The sequence below is a fragment of the Tupaia chinensis genome, unplaced genomic scaffold (assembly GCF_000334495.1).
Source record: "Tupaia chinensis unplaced genomic scaffold, TupChi_1.0 Scaffold000117_1, whole genome shotgun sequence".
In the NCBI taxonomy this organism is placed as follows: domain Eukaryota; kingdom Metazoa; phylum Chordata; class Mammalia; order Scandentia; family Tupaiidae; genus Tupaia; species Tupaia belangeri.
This window is the reverse complement of record NW_006159582.1, coordinates 452,139-476,885: the sequence shown is the minus strand read 5'-3', so window position 1 is coordinate 476,885 and position 24,747 is coordinate 452,139. Positions and strand designations below refer to the sequence as shown.

General features: G+C 37.4%; 1 protein-coding gene across 3 annotated transcripts in view; it reads right to left on the bottom strand.

Annotated features, from left to right (window-relative positions):
• Window positions 1-1,504: 1,504 nt before the first annotated feature.
• Window positions 1,505-24,747, bottom strand: part of RNF146 (ring finger protein 146) — a 23,628-nt gene continuing 385 nt past the window's right edge. For 2 of the 3 annotated variants that reach the window (XM_006144258.3, XM_006144259.3), the window contains exons 2-3: window positions 13,634-13,740; window positions 1,505-3,260 (exon numbers count right to left, since the gene is read on the bottom strand). In XM_006144258.3, the coding sequence (XP_006144320.1) occupies window positions 2,180-3,259 (1,080 nt within the window). In that variant the 5' untranslated portion in view covers window position 3,260; window positions 13,634-13,740 and the 3' untranslated portion in view covers window positions 1,505-2,179. Of the gene's footprint in view, window positions 3,261-13,633; window positions 13,741-24,584; window positions 24,685-24,747 lie in introns of those variants that run through there. The other variant, XM_006144260.3, reaches the window with a different exon arrangement.

The following is a 24,747-nucleotide window of genomic DNA, read 5'->3' as shown; positions in this document are numbered from 1 at the left end:
ACTCCTACAAATTTTGAGCCTTAATTCATCTTTTACATCTTTTTTTTAATTACTAGGATGCATGTGATAGACAGAGTAAGAGGGGAGGGAAAGGAAGAAAGCACCCCTCAGTGGGGCGTGGTCACATGCCAATCTCTTTTCCATCCTGTTGGGATTTGGGGCATGTATGCACCCACATGTGCATGGCGTGTTTTTCATGGTGCTGGGACCAGGATTCTAACTGCAGTTGGGCATGTGGGATCTAGCTCCTTTAACCACTGTTACAAGGCTGACTGAAAATCATTAGTTTTTGAAAACAAAACAAAATTAGTTTTCTGTGTTATTAGCAAACAGTGAAAGCCATGATATGGAAACTCAGTTGACTGTATGTAAACTAGCTGTTCAATTTTGACCTCTTGAGATTTTCAAACTTGTTTGTATTATTGTTAAGTTTGAAAGCTGAATCTATACAAAGGGTCTCCTGAAATAAATTTACATTTTACATCAGCTATTTTTTTCTGTAAAACAGAAAACTACCTTTTAACTTTTAGCTATCTTTTACAACTAAATAAAAATGCACGTTTATCATCATTACAGTAGTACACTCTTTAAAACATATTTATCAGTTAAATCCCAATTCTAACCAATCAGAAGAGGTGAAAGAGAATTTTAAGTAGTGAGTGTGTTTAATATTTTAACACTCCATTTCTTTAAGAACCATAGTAAAAATAACCTGTATATGCTTTATCAACATGATACTACTGTTTTAAGTTAGGAAAATACACTAAGAAACACTCATACTCCTTTTTTCATGGACAAATTCTAGATTAGCATGTTAACCCAATACTTCTTCCTTGCAAAGAAAGAAAATTTGCCTAATAAAAGTGGATTTTCTGGCCCACCACATTTTGTGTAAAATTAATGTGTTTACTATGGCTGTTTATAAGTCTACTACTTAATCCAGAGTGTTAGACCACTGATGAAAACTAACTGGTAAAGAAATACAAAATATTTATGGTATTAGTTATTTGAGAGATTAAAAGTCTTACAGGCTTTAAGTTTATGTACACACATTTATTCATACATACTGCTTGCAGATTTTGTTTAAATGGTCTTCATGGGGGGACCAGCAGTTAGCGTAATGGCTATGTCGCTGGACTCCCACGTAGTCGACTGCGGTTCGAGTCCCAGACCCGGTGGCTTAAAACTCACGCCGGGCGCATGTGCGTGCGTGCCCAAGATCCCAAGAGAATGGAGAAGAGATTGCAGCGTAGCCATCCCCCCTGGGGGGTGATTTCTCGCTTTCTGTCTCTCTGTCTGGCGAGCGCACGCACCCTATGGCGAAAAACCTCTCAAAAAAAAAAAAAAAAAAAAAGGTGTTCATGAAGAAAACCAAACATTTCTAAGTTGAATGTTTGATAAAGCTGAATGCAACCAATTCAAACCATTACCTCATTAGTTACCCTTTGACAGCAAGTATCAGAATATATCGACCCTTTTCCAGACTGAAAGAAGAGACAAATGCTTCTTGATAAACTCTAGTATTTATTAAATTATAAATTTTGTAATCAAAAGGAAAAATGCGGACCAAGGGAAACCTCAAACTACAAGGACTAGACAGCAAAGCCTATGGTAACGCCATGAAGTGTTACAAAGAGTTTGAAATACAAGTTATTAGCTATTTTCTTTATATTCCCGTCCAATAACTTTACTATAAAATAGTTGTTATACATCAATTTTAAAATCCCAAATTCATGTATATTCTCACATTAAATTAAGCTTCCTGCTCATAATGATATCAAACATCTAAGTGTCAATTTTAGTAATGGTTTTATGCCAATCCATGCAGAAAAAGACGACACAATGCAAGAGTCAGATGAGGACCTTTAATGTACAGATAATACACACACACAGACTGAAGAAACTAAGAAAATAATAAAAAGAAAAAAAAACTATAAACAAAATCTCAAGAAAATTGGGTTATTACTAAACAGCTCTCAACTATTAACACCCAAGTTCCATACATTAAATAAATTTCTCAACAGAGACATGTTAGACATTTTAATTACAGATCTATCCTTCCCATATCCCATCCCACCCCAACTCCCAAAATGCACTATTAGGGATGAGTGTAATGTTATGTGGGCAGAAATTTACAGATAACCATTTCAACTTGAGCACAGAGGTGAAGACTTCTATTTTAAACTTCAGTTACTGTGCACTGTCCATCGGGCCTTCTAGATCTGACACTGACGCTCACTGTTCCACCCTCTGCTACTGAATGATCAGTTCCTGATCGATCTGATCGATCAGCTACTGTCTGATTTGCAGTAGGTACCAAAAGTCTCTGTTGGGTCAAGGACCGCTGTGCAACAACTGCAGACACATCCTCACTATCACTACTGGCATCTGATTCAGTTTCTTCAGTGGAGGTGTCTGGTGCGGGTACCCTGCTTGATGACGGTGATTCATGATCCTCTTCTCCTTCCCCTCTATGACTCCTTTCAGCTATGTTGTCTCCACCGAGTTGTAAATGAGCAAAAGAGTCTTCCAGTGAAGTGCTTGCATCAGGGGATGGTGTTGCAGGACTTGTTAACTGACCATCTACTGAAGTCAGGGGCCTTACAGAAGATGGCACTAGAGGCTGAACAGAAGCTCCACTCTGTGCTGATATACTGTCCGCTCCATCAGCAGAGCTCTCTCTTGCTAAGTTTACGGAATTAGCATCACAGTCCAGCCTAAGTCCAGCTACTCCTTTCTTTGGTATATCTATTATATCTCGCTTAATCTTCCTGCGACGTCCATGTTCATTTCTCCTATATTGAACCATATTCTCAAGATCAGCAACATACAGAAATCCAGCAATTAACATTTCAGTGTTCTTTTTACCTTTGGAAAAAGCATCTTCCAGCTCTCTACTAGTGCGCTCATCATACTGCCACCAACCATTTCTTCCTTCATAATACCATGCATATTCACCGTTTCCTCTACTTGCTGCCTTGAGTTCTTCTGGTGACAACAAGGTTGGTTTATCAAGGAAATCTTCAGGAATTTCTTGTCGACAAAGGGCACATCGCTTTCCAAGCCATGAAGCTCCCTTTACACAAAGATAGCAGAAAACATGCTTACAGGGCAGACTAACTGGGTGAACACATGTTTGCAGACAAATGGCACATTCAGGGACTGTTAGAGAAGGTGTGGTATTAGAACAGGATTCATTCGCTTTCCTATTCGTAGGAAGCATGTTTATCGAATGATCAATTTCTCCACAGCCAGCCATTCTATGAAAAAAAAAAAAAGTATTAAAATTATGTTTAACCTTTCCCCTCTCTTAATTCAATAATACAGGAAACACTTATTAAGCACTTATTAAGCACTTATTAATCATATTATACATAAGCTACATACTAAACAATAGGGATATGCAAAAAATAAAAAAATTGTGTAGAAGAGCTTTACTTGGGTTTGTGTATCATTAGTTTTTAACTGCAGGAGGCAGTGTTAACACAAATGTTAAACCAAGAAAGAAAAGAAAATACAGCCAAGGTATGTATTTTAAATAAATACAGTATATCATGTTTAAGATTTAAAAATGGACAATCCTGGGACCAGCAGATGGTGTAATGATTATGTTGCCGGACTCCCACACAGTTGACTTTGATTGGAGTCCCAGACCTGGCAGCTTAAAACTCATGATGGGCATTTTGTGTGTGCATGTCCAAAATCCCTAGAGGAGAATGGAATAGAAGGGACTGTGGCATGGCTAGCCGCTCTGAGGGGTGATTTCTGGCTTTCTATCTCTCTTTGTCTCTCCGCCAAGCACATGCACTCTATAGTAAGAATCTCTCTTTAAAAAAAAAAAAAAAAGACAATTCATTCTAGACTGACTTTACAATCAGTCTAGAAACAGGAACAGAAAATAGCTAAATGTAATTAGGTCATAATTACAGAAAGCAATGATTTTGTAGCCTTTTAGGCTATTACAATGGCAATTTTGTAAATGTTATATATTAGTAAATGTTGCCATATAGTAATATACTTTTGGAAGTTGGCAAGTAGATCATATGAAATTAAGACTAAAGCTGAAATCCTGTAGGTTCTCTATTCCTGCTATATACCTAAAAACACTGGTTCAACCTGTTGTTTCTATTGCACTTCACCATTTTCTTTAATGGCTTTTATAGGCTGCCATTTTCTGTTTCTCTAAATCATATACTCTTCTTGCTGTACCCTTTCAAGATGATCTCATCTATAGTCATGGTTTCAATTATTATCTATATACACGGTACACAAATTGGTATTACTAAGCCCTAGCTCTCCTTTCAGCCATCAATCGATACTTCTAATTGCCTATTTTAGAATATTCTAGGATGTCTTAAAGGTATAAAAAACTGAACTCATGGTCATCTTCTCACTTGTTCTCTAAAAGCTCCTCTGGTGACACTGCTATCCACCTGCTAATTAAACCAGAAGCCCAACCTGGAAACTGCCCTTACCTCTGCTGTGCCCATCCAAAACATCAACAAGTCATGTAGTTTTCTCTCTCTAAATATCTCCTGAATTCATCTCTACCTGTCCCTAGCCATGAAAAAAATAATGTTTGTTAAATTACTGAACATGCCTTTTAATTGGTCCAGCCATACTCCTTGCTTTAAAAATTGATTTCAGGGGAACGAGCAGTTAGCGTAATGGCTATGTCGCTGGACTCCCACGTAGTCGACCGCGGTTCGCGTCCCGGACCCGGTGGCTTAAAACTCAGGCCGGGCGTGTGTGCGTGCGTGCCCAGGATCCCGAGAGGAGAATGGAGGAGAAGGGATTGTGGCGTGACCATCCCCCCCGGGGGTGATTTCTCACTTTCTGTCTCTAATGTCTCTCTCTGTCTGTCTGGCGAGCGCATGCGCCCTATAGTGAAAATCTCTCCAAAAAAAAAAAAATTGATTTCAGGATATGGACCAAAATCTCTAACAGGATCTGCATGTCCTGCATGGTCTGGCCTCACCTCCTATGGCAGTCTCATTTCACATTACACTTCATCTTGATTTGGCTTCTATCCATACTGTGTCCTGCATGGTCTGGCCTCACCTCCTATGGCAGTCTCATTTCACATTACACTTCATCTTGATTTGGCTTCTAGCCATACTGGCTACTCCCTCCATTAATAAACTTCTCTCTATTTGAAAGTCCAGTTTCAGTTTACCTCCTGCCTTCCACATGGACCAATGGGTAAACTATGACCGATCTTACACCCTCTTGAAAAAGCCTCCATTGACAAAATCAAATCACCCTGTTAACTTCTTACTATCATGTACTCATTCCTAATTCAAATTGCAATGTTATTTATTTATTTGTGCGATTATTTTGCCAATGTCAGTCTTCCCTACAAACTAGGGAAGGGAGTAGGTCACTTCTGGCTTTCCTCTGTATTTCTATTTAGTACCTAGCACATAGAGAACAAATATTTGCTCAAAACATTAAGAAAATTAATCTATTTTTTCCAAACAATAACATAAATACATCATGGTATTATAAAATATACATTTGAATTTTATTTTAAATAAACCCTTTGACTTACTAAAAACTTAAAAAGGATAATTTTAATTAAGCAGCTGTTACAAAATAAAATCAATGCTAGATAAAAAATCTAAAACCCGAGTATTAGTCTCCCTTTTTATATATGCATTCTTGTACTTCAACTTTTCAACCTGCACATCATAGATAGCATATATGCATTCTCATACTTTAACTTTTCTGACCTATAAATCATAGATAGCAAAGGTAAATTAAGAGCCAAAACATGCTTTGTAATCACTAAAGCTCCAGAAAGGGTATAGTCATATAAAATGAAATGGAAAATGATACATATATCAAGGTTGACCTGAAAGATGAGCAAAGAAAAAAAGATTTGCTGAATTGACGCTTAAATAGGCATAAAATTTGTAACTTCTTATTGATTCAGATAAACATTTACTAAATATCATGGTCTATATACAATGCTGAGTACCAACCGATGAATCTAAAGGTGAACAAGATGCACACCTGGTTTGTTAAATAAGGAAACATATGTGCAGATAATCACAAGATAGCCTGACTACCGCAGTAGTCAAAATGTGTTAAGACATCTACTAAAATAATGACAAAATAGAAATGAAAGGGGTAGACAAAGGTTACATAGTTTGGGATGCAGAAGGAGCTGGGGGAGATTCTAGGCAGAGACATATGCAAAGCAATGGAATAGCAGGAGATGAAGCTGGAGAGGAAATCTGTCAAATCATGTAAGTGTCTTTATGCCCTGCTTGAAAATATTTTATTTTCATCCTACAGTAGTAGGAAACCAGATATTTTAAGAGGGGAGAAAATGATAGAGGGAGTAGCTGAGAGGGTGAGTAAAAAGACTGAGAAATGGAGATGAAGATCTCAGAGATTGGAAACTATTACTTATTACTACAAATGAGTGACAACCTCTCTGTACCATTTAATTCTGCCATTTTAAATACAGAGTATTTAGAATTTAATCACCATAAGGCCCTTTGTTTTCATTCCAAGATCAAGTAATGGGATCCAATGGTTACAAAAGAGATAGTAAAAAAATGTTTACACTAATCAAAAGTGAAAAACAATAAAAAAGTTTAGTCACACTTTTTTCCCACTAGTCACAAAGTGGGAAACAGTATTCTCAAGCTTTCATCACAGCATTATCCACTCTTAGAACAATCCAGTCTTTTACTGCTTTTACTGTGCATTTGGTTTCCCCATAGGTAAACCCAAAATTATAGCATATTTTTAGAGACTATACAGATTTATCTAGAAAAGAAAGTAGCACAACCCCACATCTCTGTCTGGTGAATGCAGATCTCTGGCAATTAAAAAGCAGAGAAAAATAAAAATAAAGTAATTCAGGGGCCAGCTAGCGTTATGGTAGTGAAGGTGGCTGGATCCCATATGGCCAGCTCTGCACAGTTCAAGTCCTATTCTCAAGGGTTCAAAAATATACCAGGTTCATGCTCATGCATACTCCAAATCCCAAGAGTTCTGCAGGAGGAGGAATGGCAGCATAGCCATCCTCCCCGGAGGGTGTATTCTCATTTTCCCCTTTTCTCTCTTTCTGTCTGTCTCTTGGGTAAGTGCACACATCCTACAACAAAAACTAAAAAGTCATCCATATACATGCTTATAATAAGTAAAGGTTAGGTTATATTCATGATTCTACTCATAGGACAAATGGAAAAACAGGCTAATATTTATCACTATTTTGGAAACACAAAAGCAATCTTATATATAGGAAGTCTTCATCCTATCTATCTAGGCACCTTGTGAGCAAAGGATAATCTCCTAAATTTAAAGTTTACATAAGAAATATAAAACTCTGGTAAAATGTAAAAGAACTACCCTACATGTGACTTGGACCAAAACCACACATTTAAATACATAATTCCAAGTCTGTCATATTTAAGTAAAATTGACTCAGAAAGTTAGTTTTCCATCAGATGCCCCTGGCTTTTCTAAAGAAAAGAAAGTTTCATCCTAAAAAAACCTTCTTAACTTGCTTATAAGGATCAATATTTTGTATGACTCTTACTCTTGCAAGTGCAGTAAGATACAATTTCAAAATCAAAAAAGCAATTACAACTATTTCAGGGGAAGACATGAACTATAAAAACAACACAGCTAGAAAGGCAAAACAAAAAGGTTATTTTGAGTCCTTAATCAGAATGTAGTAAAGTTAGGTAATGTTCATCAGAAAACAAAGGGGGTTGGATTGGTGGTGCAGCAGTAATGTGCTGCTCAAGCAAAGCTAGATCTATATGGAAGACTACAGGTTCAGTTCCCTGGTCAACCTCTACATGAGAGACACATGTGCCTATTATCCTGGTTGGCTAAGAAGATTAGGAATCACAGCATGATATGCTATTCAGTGTGCTTGTCCTTTCCCCCTCTTCTTTCTCTATTATCAAAGAAATATACTTACACACAAACACACAGACATAAATAACAAAACACAAGACAAATAGTCACTATTTCAGCTGAAGCACTTTCAATTCTCAATTTACCATAGCAAAGTTTAAGTTGATTCTGTTTAGCCTACCAAGTATATTGTTCTGTCTACCAGCAAATGAGAAATGGAGGGAAAAAAATCTTAGTAATACTAATACAATCCTGGATGAGGAACAAGCAAGTGATACAGGTAAGATCTAAAATAAGATAAAGACAAAGTAATCCCAAACCATTAGCCTGCGTGTAAGACATATTTCAAGAGTATTATCATTTTCATCTAATCTCTGTTTTATATATTGGGACATCAGAAAAGTCATGACTCAGTTTTGTAAAGAAAATACATCATGACTTTTTAGACAACCCAATGGTTTCAATGATTTAAAATAGACAAGAGGCTAACGTTAGTAAACAGAGGATCATACCGATAAGTTAATACCTCCTCCCTTTAAAGTTCATTTATTTTTTTCTTCCATGAGTCAGAGATAAGCACCTCAACAGCATCTTTTTTTTTTTTTTTTTTGAGATGTTTTTGCTGTAGGGCACGTGTGCTCACCAAAAAGACAGAGAGACAGAGAGACAGAAAGCAAGAAATCACCCCCCAGGGAGGATGGCCACACTGCAATCCCTTCTCCTCCATTCTCCTCTCGGGATCTTGGGCATGTACGCACACACACCCGGCATGAGTTTAAGCCACCAGGTCCGGGACTTGAACCGCAGTCGACTACGTGGGAGTCCAGTGACATAGCCATTACACTAACTGCTGGCCCCTAGCATCGTCATACCATATTCCACTCCCAGTCTCAGATGGCGAAGATCATGGGCACACAGCATGCTCAAGAAGATAGAGATGCAGGACCTTTATGATATAGGTTCAATTGCTTTATTGCTATGCCACCACTTGGCCCTTCTTCCCACGTTTGCAGAGCAAGTATTTCATAAAGAATTAATGCAAAACAAAGTAAGGCAGTCCCAAGTCAGCGAGTGGCATAGTGGTTAATGTGACTGAATCCCTTATGGCTGACTATGCTCAAGTCCTGTACCCAGCAATTTGAAATACATGTAGAGCACATGCGTATCCAAAATCCCCAAAGGAGGGAGAAGTGGAGAGGAAGGGACTGTGATGTGACCATTACCTATGGGGTGGGGGAGAGTGCAACCTCACTTTCACCTCTCTTGTCTCTCTCCAGTGAATGCACATACCCTCTCCAATTGAGAAAAGAAAAAAAAAAAAAGAAAGGCATTCCCATTCTAGTAGTTTAGAAAGCTCCGGACACTTTCAAAAAGGCAATTTTATTTCTAGGTTACTAAATTAAGAGTAATTACATACACAGAAATTTGGAATGGGCTGGCCCCACAGACTAGTGGTTAAGGGACCTGGATTTCACATAGCTGACTATGGTCTGATTCCTGGCCACAGTGGCTTGAAAGACATGCCAAGTACACATGCATATGTGCCCCAAATCTTGACAAGATACAGAAGTGGAGAAGCAAATGTGGCGTGACCTCACCCCATTGGGAGGGTGCTTTTCTCCCTCTCTATGTGTCTCCATACGAATGTACACACCTCTAGTAATCAAAAGAAAGTTTAGACTGAAATCAGTCCAACTCTGCTAAAGAACACAATGTAGAAATCATTTTCAATGATTTTTTTTTTACTAAGTTCATGTTATATTTTAACTTTTATGCCTAACCCCCCCTTTTCTCCCCATAGATAAACCATGTAAAATATTTCTGTAAGATAAGTCAATGTTTGCTAATAAATACTAGTATGTGCTCTCCTTAAGAAGACAAAATACAGAGGACTACAGGCAGTTAGAAATATTCAAGAGCTCAAATTTTGCTTCTTGAATATATCTAGTCAATTCACTTACTTATTTCAAGTGACAATCTAGTAATTTTTCAAGACTACCTGAATAGCAGCTTAGAGCAAAGTTTGATAGAAAGGAGGGCAAAAAGAAACTAGAATGTATGTATGTCTAAGTAGTAATTCAAGAGTAAGACAGGAAGGGTGCAGATGAAAGGTTCCAACAGGAAAATATAAGCAATCCTACAGAAACAGGGACCAACAGATGGTGTAATGGTTACGTCGCTGAACTCCCATAGCCAACTGTGGTTCGAGTTCCAGACCTGGTAGCTTAAAACTCATACTGAGAGCAGTTGTGTGTACATGCCTAAAATCCCAAGAGGAGAATGGAGGAGAAGGGACTGTGGTGGTCATTCCCCTGCGGGGTGATTTCTCACTTTCTGTCTGTTTCTGTCTGTCTTCTGGCAAGTGCCCTATAGCAAAAAAAACCAAAACAAACAAAGAAAAGAAAAAACACCTCTCTTAAAAAGAAATGCTACAGAAACAGAAATGAAAGCATTTGGTTACTGATGGATGGGCAGTGCTGTTCACCAAGTTTGAGAATGTGAAGTCAACCTACTTGATCTCATTGCATTAAATGATATATTATTAATCATCTATTCATATTCTTAAACTTTGTACTCCTTCCCTTACCAATATTCCTCCTCACAAAGCTCTGTGAGTGGCAGGATTTCCATAGTATATTCTATGCTTAGACAATTTACTGAATATTTTAAATAATATACATACCTGCACAAATCCCAAAACCTAATATCTAAAACTCCTCTACCTTAACCCATTATTTCCAATTCTATATTCAAAAAGTCTACCTTGATATTTTCTAGGCATCTGAAATTAAACATAACTAAACAAAACTATGTTCTCCCTTAAACCTACATCATCCTCTTTTGTTCTCTATCTTAGATAAAACCTGGAACCATCCTTGGTGCTCCCCTATCCCTTTACCACTTCTCTTTCCTAAATGGAAACTTAGAATATGTGTGCCCTTCATTCCCAAAGCTTGTGACTAATTTCAACTCCTGTACCAAATACTAACTCTCCAACTGACCATTTTTTTCTCCCTCTGGCTGTTTCTCAATTCAGTCCTACCTAACTGGTCTTCTCTATCCTCAATACTTTCCTGCTGCCTACATTATGTAACTCAAATCCCTAAACACTGACTTCCAAAACTATTGCCATAATCATTAAACACTTAGTACTTTGAACTAAATCAGTATTTCCCAAACTTCCCTAAAGTTAAGAATAAGCTAATAGGCTCTCTCCTGGAAATATGAACCCAGGGGTACTGCTTAGGGTTTAGGAATCCACTTTTCTATTAACAAGTGTGCTCCAAAGGATTATTCTCAAAGAAACTTGGTAACAATGGCCTAGGCAAGTGACTTATCTCCCTAATCTTTTCTCCCCCCAACCATCCCTTTGCTTCTTTCAGCTTTTTCCTAAAAAGGGGCTTGGGGACAGAGCAAGAGAGCGAAAATGATTTAGAGAGAGAAAGAAACTCTTAACATGATCTTCAAACTGCATTCCACCCTATGGCCAGGATCACTGGCAAACCAGTGGGTATACTTAGCATGTTCAGATACACATGAAGCCTTCTAATATGGCCCCCAGTACTACAAAAAAGCACCCTTTAATGCCTGCGTCACTGCATCTGGGCCTAAATCTGTTTCTTTATCAGTAAATGAGGCTACTATTATCACATACAGCAAATAAATTCAATAATGCAAGTAAAACACCCAGAAACCACCAAGTAATATAGTAGGTACTAAATAAATATACATTTCCTTTACTTATTTTACTTTTATCCCAGTCTATTTTTCTATATAAGATTGTTCCCTTATTCCTCTAAAATGCCTTGATGTGTAGGCGGCTGTACCATTCTGATTCCCTTGGCCTAAAAATATTTCCTAATTTTCTATGATAAAATTCTACTTATTCTTTAAGCCCAAACTAAAGTTCTTCTGTTCATTCTGAACCTGTCAGATGAAATTAATCCCTTCTTCCATTCAATCTTATTGCATTTTATTGTTACCTCAAATGGCATGTGTCCCACTGTTCAACTGTTAATTATATGGGACTATAGACCACAGGTAAGTTCCTGATGATCGGCACATTATTTGACCTACCAGATTTAAAAAAACAAAGTATATACACAAATAGATAAATTAACAAGGTTACAAAAAAGATTTAATTGCTTCAATTTTGAAGTATAATTTTAAATTATACTTATTGGTATAATTTTTCCTATATCAAATTCTTAATATATACTAAGAATGACATAATCATACTTTTAACAGTGGTATATGATCAGTTATACTAGAAAAATAGATGACTAGGAGTTCTATGTAAAACTGGGAGAAAATGAAATAGTATCTAGAGGTCACTCTTTGAGCCAATTTAAACAATATAATCACCAAAACTTTAAAATTCAAAAAAATATTCATTTTGTTTTTCATGACTGACATCATGCTGGATAGTGTCCACATTAATTTGGAAGAGAGAAATACGTTCATCATAGAAAAATGTTTCATCAAAAATAGAATGAGTTCAATATGGGCATATTACACCAATACTAAATGATAGGAAAACAACTATTAAGATAGATAATCAGGGTGAAGTAATATGAATAAAAAGCAGTAACATACTACATCTTCAAAAGAAGAAATTCCTTTAACTCTTGTAGGAAAAAAAAAGACTTTAGAAACCAGTGTTTTTTATAGCCTAGAAATCTTGTTTGTAAAAGCTGATCCTGGAGCAGACAGAGGGCATAATGATAACATTGCTGGACTCTCACATGGTCAACCATTGTAAGCCCAGGATGAGAAAGGATTGTGATATGACTGTCCCCCAACTTGAGGGGTGATTTCTCACTTTTCCCTCTCACTGTCTCTGTCTCTCTCTGGCAAGCACACACACCTGAAGACAAAAGCTTCCTTAAAACAAAAAGCTAATACCATCTACTGAGGTTGGTTACTTAAGTAAAATGATTATGTAAAGAGAAGGTAGAATCTAGAAGACTTGAAAATCTCCCCAAGTTTCTTAGTCTTGTAAGAGCAAATTGTTCTGTTTTCAATTTCACTTTTTAAATTTATTTCTTCCATGAGAAAGAGACACACACACAAATAAACACACACAGACACAAGCACCTCCAACAGATACCCATGCCACAAACCATCTTCAGTCTCAATCAGTCTGAAATACAGGTACATGTACACCTAGAAATCTCAGGGAAATCAGGGGACTCAACCAAGAACCTTTCCCATATGGGTACAGTTATGTTACCACTAGCCACCACCTGGCCCTCAGTTTCTCTTTTTACAGACACTTTCACTATGAGGAGACTTTTGGAAATCTGTATTAATAATAATTTAACATGAATGAAGTTAACTCAGTAAAGTATCTATAAGTCAATACAAAATAGTCATACTGTATAACTAAAATAAAATGTAACATATATTTACTTACTGTTTCTTTATACCAATATATCTACTTCACTGCAGCTCTAGAAAAATCATGATCTAGGGAACCAGCAGTTAGCGTAATGGCTATGTCGCTGGCCTCCCACGTAGTCGACCGCGGTTCGTGTCCCGGACCCGGTGGCTTAAAACTCGCGCCGGGTGCGTGTGCATGCGTGCCCAAGATCCCGAGAGGAGAATGGCGGAGAAGGGACTGTGGCGTGACCATCCCCCCGGGGGGTGATTTCTCGCTTTCTGTCTCTATGTCTCTCTCTGTCTGTCTGGCGAGCGCACGCGCCCTACAGTGAAAATCTCTCAAAAAAAAAAAATCATGATCTATACTTACATTTCTATTACAGATCCCACAGATGTCTGCCACAAAAATAAAACATCTTCACCAGCAGTCAGGCAGCTTCCAGAATTTTCTCTTCCATTGCTGGTTCATTCTTTGTGCTGGGGAAAAAAATAAAAAATTCAACATCAACTTCTCTACAGACTAATTAAGATCAACAGAATTAGTCAATTAAATATAATCCTTTAACAAAATTCAAAGGCAATTTTTATCTTTTTTTAAGCTCATTTACTTATTCCATGAGCAAGAAATACAGATACACAGACAGACATACACCTCCAACAAGATTTTCATACCACAATCCACTCCCAGTCATCCCAAGGTCATGGGTACATAAACACCCAGAATGTTCAGGGAGGTCCTAGACAAGAACTCAAAACATTCTCACATGGGTCAGCTTCACAAAATGGTGTGTTACTACTTGCCACTGTCCAGCCCCTGGCTCCTTTTTTATTTATTTTTTTCTTTTTTAAGAGAGATTTTTGTTATAGGACACGTGCACATGCCAGAAAGAAAAAAAAGCAAGAAATCACCCCCCCGGAGGGGACAGCCACACCACAATCTCTTATCCTCCATTCTCCTCTCAGGATTTTGGGCATGCACACACACGTACCCTGTGTGAGTTTTAAGCCTCTGGATACAGGACTTAAACCATTATCAACTATATGGGAGTCCAGTGATGTAGTCATTACGCCAGTTACTGATACTCCAGGCCAAATTTTAAAAATGAAAAATATTCAAGATAAAGATATCTTCTTTAACCACGGTTATTCAATGCTACGGAAAGTTCTGGCAGAGCAATTAGATGAGAAGCAGCAGAAGGCAGAAGGCATTCAAACTGGTAAGGAAGAAGTAAAACTATTCTGTACACACAGAAAATTCAAAAGAAAACTAATAAATTCAGCAAGGTTGCAGGTTATAAGCACACACACACAATCAGTTGTTTCTATAAACTAGCTATTGATAATCGGAAAACAAAATTAAGAAAGCAATTCCATTTATAATAGCATCCAAAGGAATAAAATAACTAGGAATCAACTAAACCAAGGAAGTAAGAGACTTACACATGGAAAATTATAAAACATTACTGAAATAAATTAAATACGATCTAAGTAAATGGAAAGACAACCAGTGCTCTTGGATTGGAACACTTATATGTTAAAATTACCCAAAGTGATCTACAGATTCAACATAACTATCAAAATCCCAATAGTGTTTTTTGCAGAAAAGGAAAAATTACTACTCAAATTCATATGGAATTGGAGGGGGTCTTAAGTAACCAAACTGATCTTGAAACAAAAAAAATGCTGAAGAATTTATACTTAGCAAAATCAACACTTATTATGAAGTTACAGTACAGTGTAGCACTGGCCTAAGTATAGACAAATACATCGAGGAAACAGAATTGAGAGTCCCCAAATAAACCCATACATTTATAGCTAACAGAGTTTCAAAGAGATGATCAAGTCCAGATACTTGCATCACACCATATACAAAAACTAAAATCAAAACAGACCAGTAACTTAAATATAAGAAATAAAATTCTTAGAAGAAATATAGAGATAAATCTTCACGACCTTGGATTTGGCAACGGAATCTAAGATATGACATCAAAGGTACAGCAACAAAAGAAATGAATAAGACTTTATCAAAATTAAAAGTTTTTGTGTGCATCAAAAGAAACTGTCAAGAAAAGTAGAAAGACAACCTACAGAATAGGTAAATATCTTTGTAAATGACATGTATGACAAAGGTTTAACATCTAGAATATGTAAGAATATCAACAACTCAAAAACAAAGACAACCAAATCTAAAAGTGAGTGAAGGACCTAAGTAAACATTTCTCCAAAGAAATACAAAAAGCCAATAAGCACACACACACACACACACACACACACACACACAAATGCTTAAACTTCTAGAAAACAGAGAAATGCAGATCAAAAGCACAACAATATCCCCACTTAATATATACCGAGTGTCTGCACTCTAAATGTATATATGTATAAATCTGAAAACATACTGCTTCTGTTGTTATAGAGTTATAAAATTATACAAAATTATAAGACATATTTTGAACATTATCTTTAAAATTCAGTATTTTGAAACTTTGAAAGTTGTTTGTAAACTGTCAAGAATTATGGAGTATGAGCTAAAATTCTTTGCTATGTAAAGTAAATGTTTGTGGAAAAATGTAAAATAAAAACAAGTTGTAATAAAAAAAAAAGAAGTGAAAAGAAGAAAAATACCATCATGAAAACAAGCCAGATATACAATCACATGAATAAGAAAGAGAAAGGAATCAATCCTTATCACTAAATCAAAAAAACACAAAGATAAGCAAAAGAAAGCACACAAAACAACCAGAAACTAATTAACACAGTAATAGGAGTAAATATGTACCTATCAGTAATAACTTTGAATGTATATGGTTAAATTCCCCCTCAAAAAAGATATAGACTGGTTGAACAAAACAAAAAATAAAACCCCAATATATTCTGCAAAAAAAACCCCAAAAAACAAAAAACAAACACAACAATAAAATCTATTTAGGATGGCTACAATTTTAAAAGGGAGGGCTAAGTACTGCCAAGGATATTGACAAATTGGACACTCAAACACTGCTTGTGGTAATGTAAAATGATAAAACTGCTGTTGATTTTACCACATAACTCAGCAATTCTTGTTCCAGGTATATGCCTAAAGAACTGAAAACGAACTCAGATACTCTTGTCAATTTTTACTGAAGAATAACTAGTCAAAAAGTGGATACAACCTAAGTGTCACTCAATAGATAAATAAACAGTAGGTGGTATATTAACTAAACAGGAATGAAATTTTAGTATGTGCTACAATATGGATAAACCTTGAAAACATGTTGCTAAATAAAATAAACAGTAAGGGACAAATGTTGAGTGATTCCACATATATGAAATATCAAAACAGGCTAATTTATTGAGACAGAAAGTAGGTTAAAAGTTACCAGGGGCTGAGAGGAAGGAAAGAATGAGGAGTTACTACCTAATGTTTAGAGTTCCTGTTTGTAATGATGAAAATGTAGAACTGTATCATGGTGATGGCTGTACAACGCTGTAAATCAAAATAACCACACTGATTTGTAAACTTAAAAATGGTTTAAATATGTGGCCAGATGGCAGTCTGGTGGTTAAGACACCTGGGTCCCACATGGCTGGCTGCGTGCTTCAAGCCCCAGACTCAGCAGCTTTAAAATAAACCTGCTGGGCATGTGTACACATGCACCCAAAATCTCAAGAGAAGAATGGAGAACGGGCTGTAGCATGGCCATGCCCCCCATGGGAGCTGTTTTCTCACTTTCCTTCCCTCTCTCTTCAGCAAGTGCACATGCCCCATGGTAAAACTAAAGAAATTTATAAATAATAAATTGTGTTACTCACATTTCACTACAGTTAAAAATAAAATCATTTCAAGTGAACAATTGTCTATATGGATAATGCAGCAACAAAAAAGTAAAGCAGCCCGTCTTTAGGCCAAGGGGGAACCAGCAGTTAGCGTTAATGGCTATGTCACTGGACTCCCACGTAGTCGACCGCGGTTCGTGTCCCGGACCTGGTGGCTTAAAACTCACGCCGGGCGCGTGTGCATGCGTGCCCAAGATCCTGAGAGGAGAATGGAGGAGAAGGGATTGCGGTGTGACCATCCCCCCTGGGGGATGATTTCTCGCTTTCTGTCTCTATGTCTCTGTCTGGCGAGCACACGCGCCCTATAGCGAAAATCTCTCCAAAAAAAAAAGGTGGTGTGGGCAAAGGTATTGTCACATTAACTAGAACTTCTTGCTATTTATATCAGTATGTATGGTCAAGTTTATAACCTTAAAGCCAGCCTTCTTCACAAAATGCCTCTTTTCCAAGGAATCCCGAGGAACCTTCCAGAACACTTGTTTCAGTCATTTATCTCCTTTCTTCCCATTTAGTATTTCCTCCTTCCACTTCATGAGGCCCACTGTAGGAGTCTTATCAAATTACACTGAACTTATTTTGAATCAGATAACTAAAGAGATGACAGACCTCACAGTCAGCATAAGACAGAAGATACCTGAATCTTCTTTCAGTTCTATATTCCTCTCAGAGGTGGGATTTTAGGGTTCAAAAATATATACTTTTAATATATGTGGTCTCTAAACAAAGGGGTCTGCCAAAACATTCATGGAGAACATGTATCATGAAAAAACTATGCATGGATTTCAAATTTTTTTGCACCAAAATAAACCTGTATATTAATTCTATTTTATATAAATTTTTGGAAGTCCCCCTCATCCAACCCTGATTCTCTCAACTGTTGAACAGAGCGATGTTTCAAAACGAGAGAAATTTCAAAATTAATTGACAAAATATCTAAGTAACCTAGTTTTTTGTTTTACTTTGACCTAGATTTTATGAATTCCACTGTTCTGTTTCTTCCTCTTTTGCTTTACTCTCCAGGTGCCTACAACTTCAAATGGCACCACAGAAGACTCCATTCACTTTCTTCTTACAGTCTACTAGAGATAGGAAAGTGCTCATTCTTACACACACCTACTGCAGAACAAAAGGAGATTCTATTATACCAATATTATCACTTATTCTTTGAAGCCTCCACAATTGACTATAATATACTCCTCAATCACCTATAGCTACTTTTTCAACCTTTAAGGCACTGACTTCAACATTGATCATTCTCTACTGATCATCCTCCTTACCTAACTTTTAAATCACTATGAGCCTATTCAAAAATCCTTCAGAATAAAACATCTAACACCTATCCCAGAGGTTCTTAAACCTGCTCCAATTCTGTTCATCAGAATCACTTAACTTGCAAGCTAGAAATATGTATTCTTGGGCCCTACCCTTAGAAATATTCTAGGCTAGCAAACAAGGTTGGTTAACCCAGGACCCACACTCAAGGTGACAGTGATCTATTTATAGGTATTTCATCCAATATAGTTTGAGAAACACTGTCCTCAATTTTCAATTCCTAAAATCCTAAATTCAATGAATTTCACTTCCTCTAGACAACAAAATATAAATATCATAGCCACATTTGGAACTAGTCACCTAAAACTTCTGCTTCTATGAAATCTTAATCCCACTCTCAGATCTAACCTATGGTCCCTTCTAGCTAATTTATTCAGTCCCACACTTAATTCTTTAACTTCCTAGGGTCCACCAGTTTCTAGATCATTTCCTTTCCTTTATCCATACGCTGATCTCATGGCCTCTCCTGTCCAATATGGAAGCCAATTATTTAAACTTCTTTCTTAACAGAACTCTTGGTTACCACATAGCTTTGTCTTGTATCTACACACATTATAAACCTCTATCTCTTCAAGAATCTTATTACAATGTGACAGTTCAGCTCCAAAGCCTGTACTCATTTAGTGTTGGAGAAGAGATAAATCTTTTCTCTTACTACCTCTCCAACCAACCACACCAAATTCTGTCAATTTTTATCCCTAACACTTTGCACACTATCCTGTATTCCTACCCATTGCTAGTGCCCTAGTTTAGATCTATATCATTTCTCACACTTGGACTACTGTTAAGCCTGATTATCTTGCTTCCTATCACCCTCAAATTTATTTTCTAAGCCTATGAGGGATTCTAAAGGTAAAAGGAACCAAATACCTTTTATACTTGAGACCCAGTATTGACTCCCCAGTCTATACAATATAGTTAAAACTTCTCAGAGACCGCCGGGACCAGCAGTTAGCATTATGGCTATGTCGCTGGATTCACATATAGTCGACCGTGGTTCGTGTCCTGGACCGGTGGCTTAAAATTCACGCCAGGCACGTGTGCGTGCGTGCCCAAGATCCTGAGAGGAGAAAGGAGAAGGGAATACAGCGTGGCTATCCCCCCTGGGGGGTGATTTCTCTCCTTCCCTCTCTCTGTCTGGCGAGTGCACGCGCCCTATAGCAAAGAAAACAAACAAACAAACAAACAAAACCTCTCCAAAAAAAAAAAAATTCTTCTCAGGGACCATATTCAAAGGTCTTAATGATCTGTACCCTAAATAATTTTCTAGTGTTATTTGACAACTATCCTCAAAGATTAAAACTCTAGTTATAGCAAATTACTCAGTCCTCCAAATCTTCCTTTGAGTTCTGTATTTTGTGCCTATTACAGTCTATTCTCCTTTACAGCTTATGAAAGCCTATTTGTTCTTCAATATACTGCAAAGGAATGGTCATTCTTACCATTTTCTCTGTTGACCACCAAAAGTTAGCTGTTCCCTACTCTACATTTTTCGATTACTGAATTTATTTACACATGAATTGACATTACCCACTTGCAAAGTCTGATTCTTCTATTAAACCATGAGACCATGAAGATAAGTACCATTTTTATATATCATTTAAGTGGTTGGTATGCTGCCAATCAACTTTTGTTGATTTGAACTGGTATTTGCTTGAAAGAATGAAAAATTACCTTTCTAAAACAGTAAAAAAATTATAATAGAGAACAATTAATTTACTCACATAACAACTGAGTTCTAATTGTGACAAAGCAGCTAGCTGGAAGCTACAAAAGATATAAAGATATCTATGTGCCAATTCTTTCTTCTAAAAATTCAAAATCAAACACGGAGTTACTACCTTGACAAATATAAGATTCAAGTTATCTATCATTTGGGGACCAGCAGTTAACCTAATGGCTATGTCACTGGACTCCCATAGAGTCGACCACAGTTCGAGTCCCAGACCCGGTGGCTTAAACTCACACCGGGCCCAAGATCCCGAGAGGAGAAGAGATTACAGGGTGGCCATCCCCCCCCCCCCGGGGGGGGTATGATTTCTCACTTTCATTTAGACAGCTATTGCTCAGTGGCAATGAATTCCCCAGAATGCAGACAAAAATGTAATAAGCATAAACAAAAATGGGTTTCTCCAGAAATATCCAAAGCAGTTTCACAGAGCTCTTTCCCCAGTAAGGGTAAGATTCTTCACTATAATGACCATATAAGACAGTCCAACAACTGTTCAGTTTTGTCTTTTGTTTCCTAACAAGAATCCCAATTTGGAAAATAAAAATTCTATCTACCAACAACACTTTACCCACCACTACAAAGGTTCTTGGACCATCATTCATAAGTCAAGTGTATACACGCACACACACATACATATATACTTATATATGGATACAGAAAAGAGATAAGGGATTTACAGCAGGGTCAGCCTGTGGCATAATGCTTAAAGCAGTTAGACCCCACATGGCCAAGTGCACAATCTAGGCTGAAAAAACAGTAGAAACATGTGCATGCCTATCCAACATCCCAGAAAGAGGGAGATGAAAGAGAACAAACTGTGGTGTGACCATCCCCCATGTGGGGATCCTTTCTCACTTTCCTTTTCCTGTCTACCTCCAGCAAGCGCACATATCCTCTGTCAAAAAGATTACCAGTGAATTTAAACTGAATTTAAATCTATATCCATTCAACTAATAAAAAAGTATATGAATTATATGAGCATTGAACTATTTGTCATTTGTGACCACTCAACAAATTCAAATTCCATCTAGGATTAATATTAATAACAAATAACAGTATCACTTTTCAAGTCGGTCACAAGCTCAAAAAAAAGTCAAGTTTTTCCACCCAGATAATTCAAACAAATGGCACCTTTAAATAGAACTAACTAGGGCCTTCAGGTGGCAAGGAGGTCAAGGCAGCTGGATTTGCATGGCTGACTGGGCAGTTCAAGTCCTGGACCCAGTGGCTTGGAAAAACACACCAAGTGAGTGTGTGTGTGTGTATCCAAACATCCCAATAGAAGAACTGAGGAAAAGGAACTGTGGCAAGGCCATCCCTGTTGGGGAGTGTGGAGAACTGATTTCTCACTTTCCTTCTCTCTCTTTCTCTGGCAAGTGCACATGACCTATAGCAAACCTAAAAAAAAAAAAAAAAACAACAAAAAACAAACAAAAAAACTAATCAAAGAAAAAGATGAGCATGTAACAACAATATAAATACATACCAGTAAAAGTAAAAACAAATATCAAATTATACTTAACCATGTCCTATATTTTCCAATTATTAATAGCTGATGTTTAATAAAAAAGATTTTACCCTTTATTCAAAATACACAAAACAGCAATGTTCTATACAAAGCTTTCAGTGAAAGGAAAGACACTTTAAGCCTTCCAACTTTTGGAATACAACTAAAAAAATTCATTAATAAAACATAAATACCAGAAAAAGTAATTGAGAGGTCAGGTAAGACTTAGAAGATGTTCTGTAGTATTTAAGAGTCCTAAACTTTAGATGTACCTTAATGTCCTAATGTTTCCATTTTTAGCCATTATCATCCTGTTAAGCCCTTTCTTTGACAGAATTTATGTCTCAAATGGGCCAGTGTAAGTTGTAGGCAAAATCTTCACAAAAAGCACAGGTTGGGACCAGCAGTTGGCATAATGGCTATGTTGCTGGACTCCCACATAGCTGAACGCAGTTCAAGTCCCAGACCTGGTGGCTTAAACTCATGCCGGGGGCATGTGCGTACAAGCACAAGATCCCAAGAGGAGAATGGAGGAGAAGGGATTGTGGTGTGGCCATCCCCCCTGGAGGGCGATTTCTCACTTTCTGTCTCTCTCTTTCGGAGGAGTGCATGCACCCTATAGCAAAAATCTATTCAAAAAAAAAAAACAACACAGGTCACACTTGGAAAAAGTCTTCAGTCAAAACTGAAAACTCAACTAAATAAGGTTCAACACTTTAAACAATTAATTTCCTTAATGTGTATCACATTCCTTAAAAAACATTACTGCCCCCTGCCCCCCGATTTATTACTTTCTATCTGTTAGCTTTTTGTCTGTACAGTGGTAAGAGCTCGGGGTGTATAACAAAATAAATACATAAATAAATAACTATTAAAAAAATTTACTGTACAGCAACTTCTTTACCACCTTCATAATCTTCATATGTGAGCATTCAGTCTTTAAATTCTCCCCCAAAATGTGAACTTTGCATTTTATTTCAATAGAACTTGAGATGTAAATGTGAACAAATACTGTCATTTATCATATCAAGCATAGAAGTTTCATGGCCAGCAGCCATTTTGTAAATAACAAAAGCTCTCTAGCTAATTATCTGTGTGACCTTGGTGAAGTCATAACTCCCAAGCTTTTGTTACTTCACCATACTCTATAATTCTGAAATTCCATATTCTAAATGCTTTAATTAACAAGCATTTAAAAACAGGTTTCATTTCAGTTAACCCAAAACGTAATAATCCATCAACACAGAGTACATAAATAAGCACAAGTGGTTGGAGCCCAAAATTGGTAAGTTGGTTTTGATATCCCAAGATTGTTCTTCATTCATCCGATTCCACAAATTCAGTTTCCTTTGGCATAAGGCAACCAGGCAAGAGACAGGAAAAGTCTCAGCAATTTCTGTTATTAACACTGGACAACTGACAGCATGCCAGTTGTTTTGTGCTAGTATATGGCAAATACAATAAATAATTTTCTTCAAATACATCAATGGGAAAAAAAAAGGCAGAATACTGTCTTTTTATCTTCTAAGTCAAGGAGTCATTTTGACCGTCCAGAAAGTCGTCTTTTTTCTGCAATTCAAGTTGGTAGAATGTGAAACAAAATTTTACCAGTTGACAACTGTCTCCTAAAACAAAAAAAAAAGTATTTTTTTTCCCCTTCTTCTTGTCTCATGACAGCTATCCGGAGAGTTTTACTGACAATTACAATTCTACCAACTTCTTAACCAGCAAATTACAAAACCAGTATTTTCATTTTGGTCACAACTTATGTTGACCCATTTGAAACAAACTCTAAATCAAAGAGAGGGCTTAATAAAAATGCTCCACTTTAAGATATACTAGGTCAAAACAAACACATTCGAAATCTATTTTTAGAGTGGCACTCACTCTTCTGGTTTCCTCTGAAAATGAGATTTGCTTGACCTATTTTTATGTGTTTACAGAGCAGCCAGACACCACAAACAATACTTGCTAGTCAAAAAAGGGGCAAAAACAACATTGCAAATCCTATTATTTATGAGGTCATTTCCATGTGTCTTAATATGCCTAGTCATTTAGAAGTCTAAATATAGATTCGTTTACCAAATTGTCTTAAGTCTTTCAAATTTTGTAATTATATACTGTTCCCAATGCCAACGATGTATTTCACATCCCATTTAAAGAGTACACACAGGGCAGCTGGTGGGGGGGGGGGGGAATTGTGGCCCAGCACCTGAAATGTCAATCATACAAAGAACAAAGAGTTTTTCTATCACCTCTTGGCTTGCTGCTCCCTTCAGTTCCATAGTGTTTCAATATTACAAAATTATTACTTAAGAAAATACTCAAAACTTGAGAAGTGCTCACTAAAATAGTACTTAAAAGAAATGAAACCAAAAGGGTAACAAGAAAAAAAAATTACTTGCCAGACCGTATGTGTAAACTTACAGTCTTGTAGATTATACCTTTGGAAAGGACGTTTCAACTTTACATTCTCAAAAACAATTTTACCACCTTTTGCTAGAAGCCTTTATAAAATAAACTAGCAACAAAAATGGAAGACCAGTACTCTTTCAGATGGGATGGGGACTAGGGGAGAACTCTGCACTCAGCAACCAGAAGAACAAAGCAACAGCCAAGGCTTTTAAGATTCATAGAGACTGAGAACACTCAGAATTTACGGGTATTCTGAGAGATCTCTTAATTGTTCCGATGCTTTAATAACCGTCAGAACTAAGAGTCTGCAGCGCTGGGTTTCACAGGACCAGGTAGAGGGACTACTGTCTTCGTGTTAGGCAAGACCCGGCAGTGGGCAAGAGGAGGAGGAGAGGAAGCAGCAGCAGAAGCCAAAGGCACTGTGGCAAAAGGCAAAACGCACGGACCGTACGCCCTGGGTGCCATCTGACCCAAGGCCCAAAGTGTTTGACTCCACAGGGGAAACGGGGGGCAGGTTACCTCCGAAACCATCGCCGTCCCTAAACCTTGAGGCCAGAAGGTTCCCGGCAGAGGCCTGACACCCAGCCGAGCGGGGAAAGACAGGGACCCGGCGGCCACTAAAGGCAAGACGCCGACCCCGGCGGAAGAGGCTGCGCAGTAATGGCCGCTGCTCCGCCTCTCG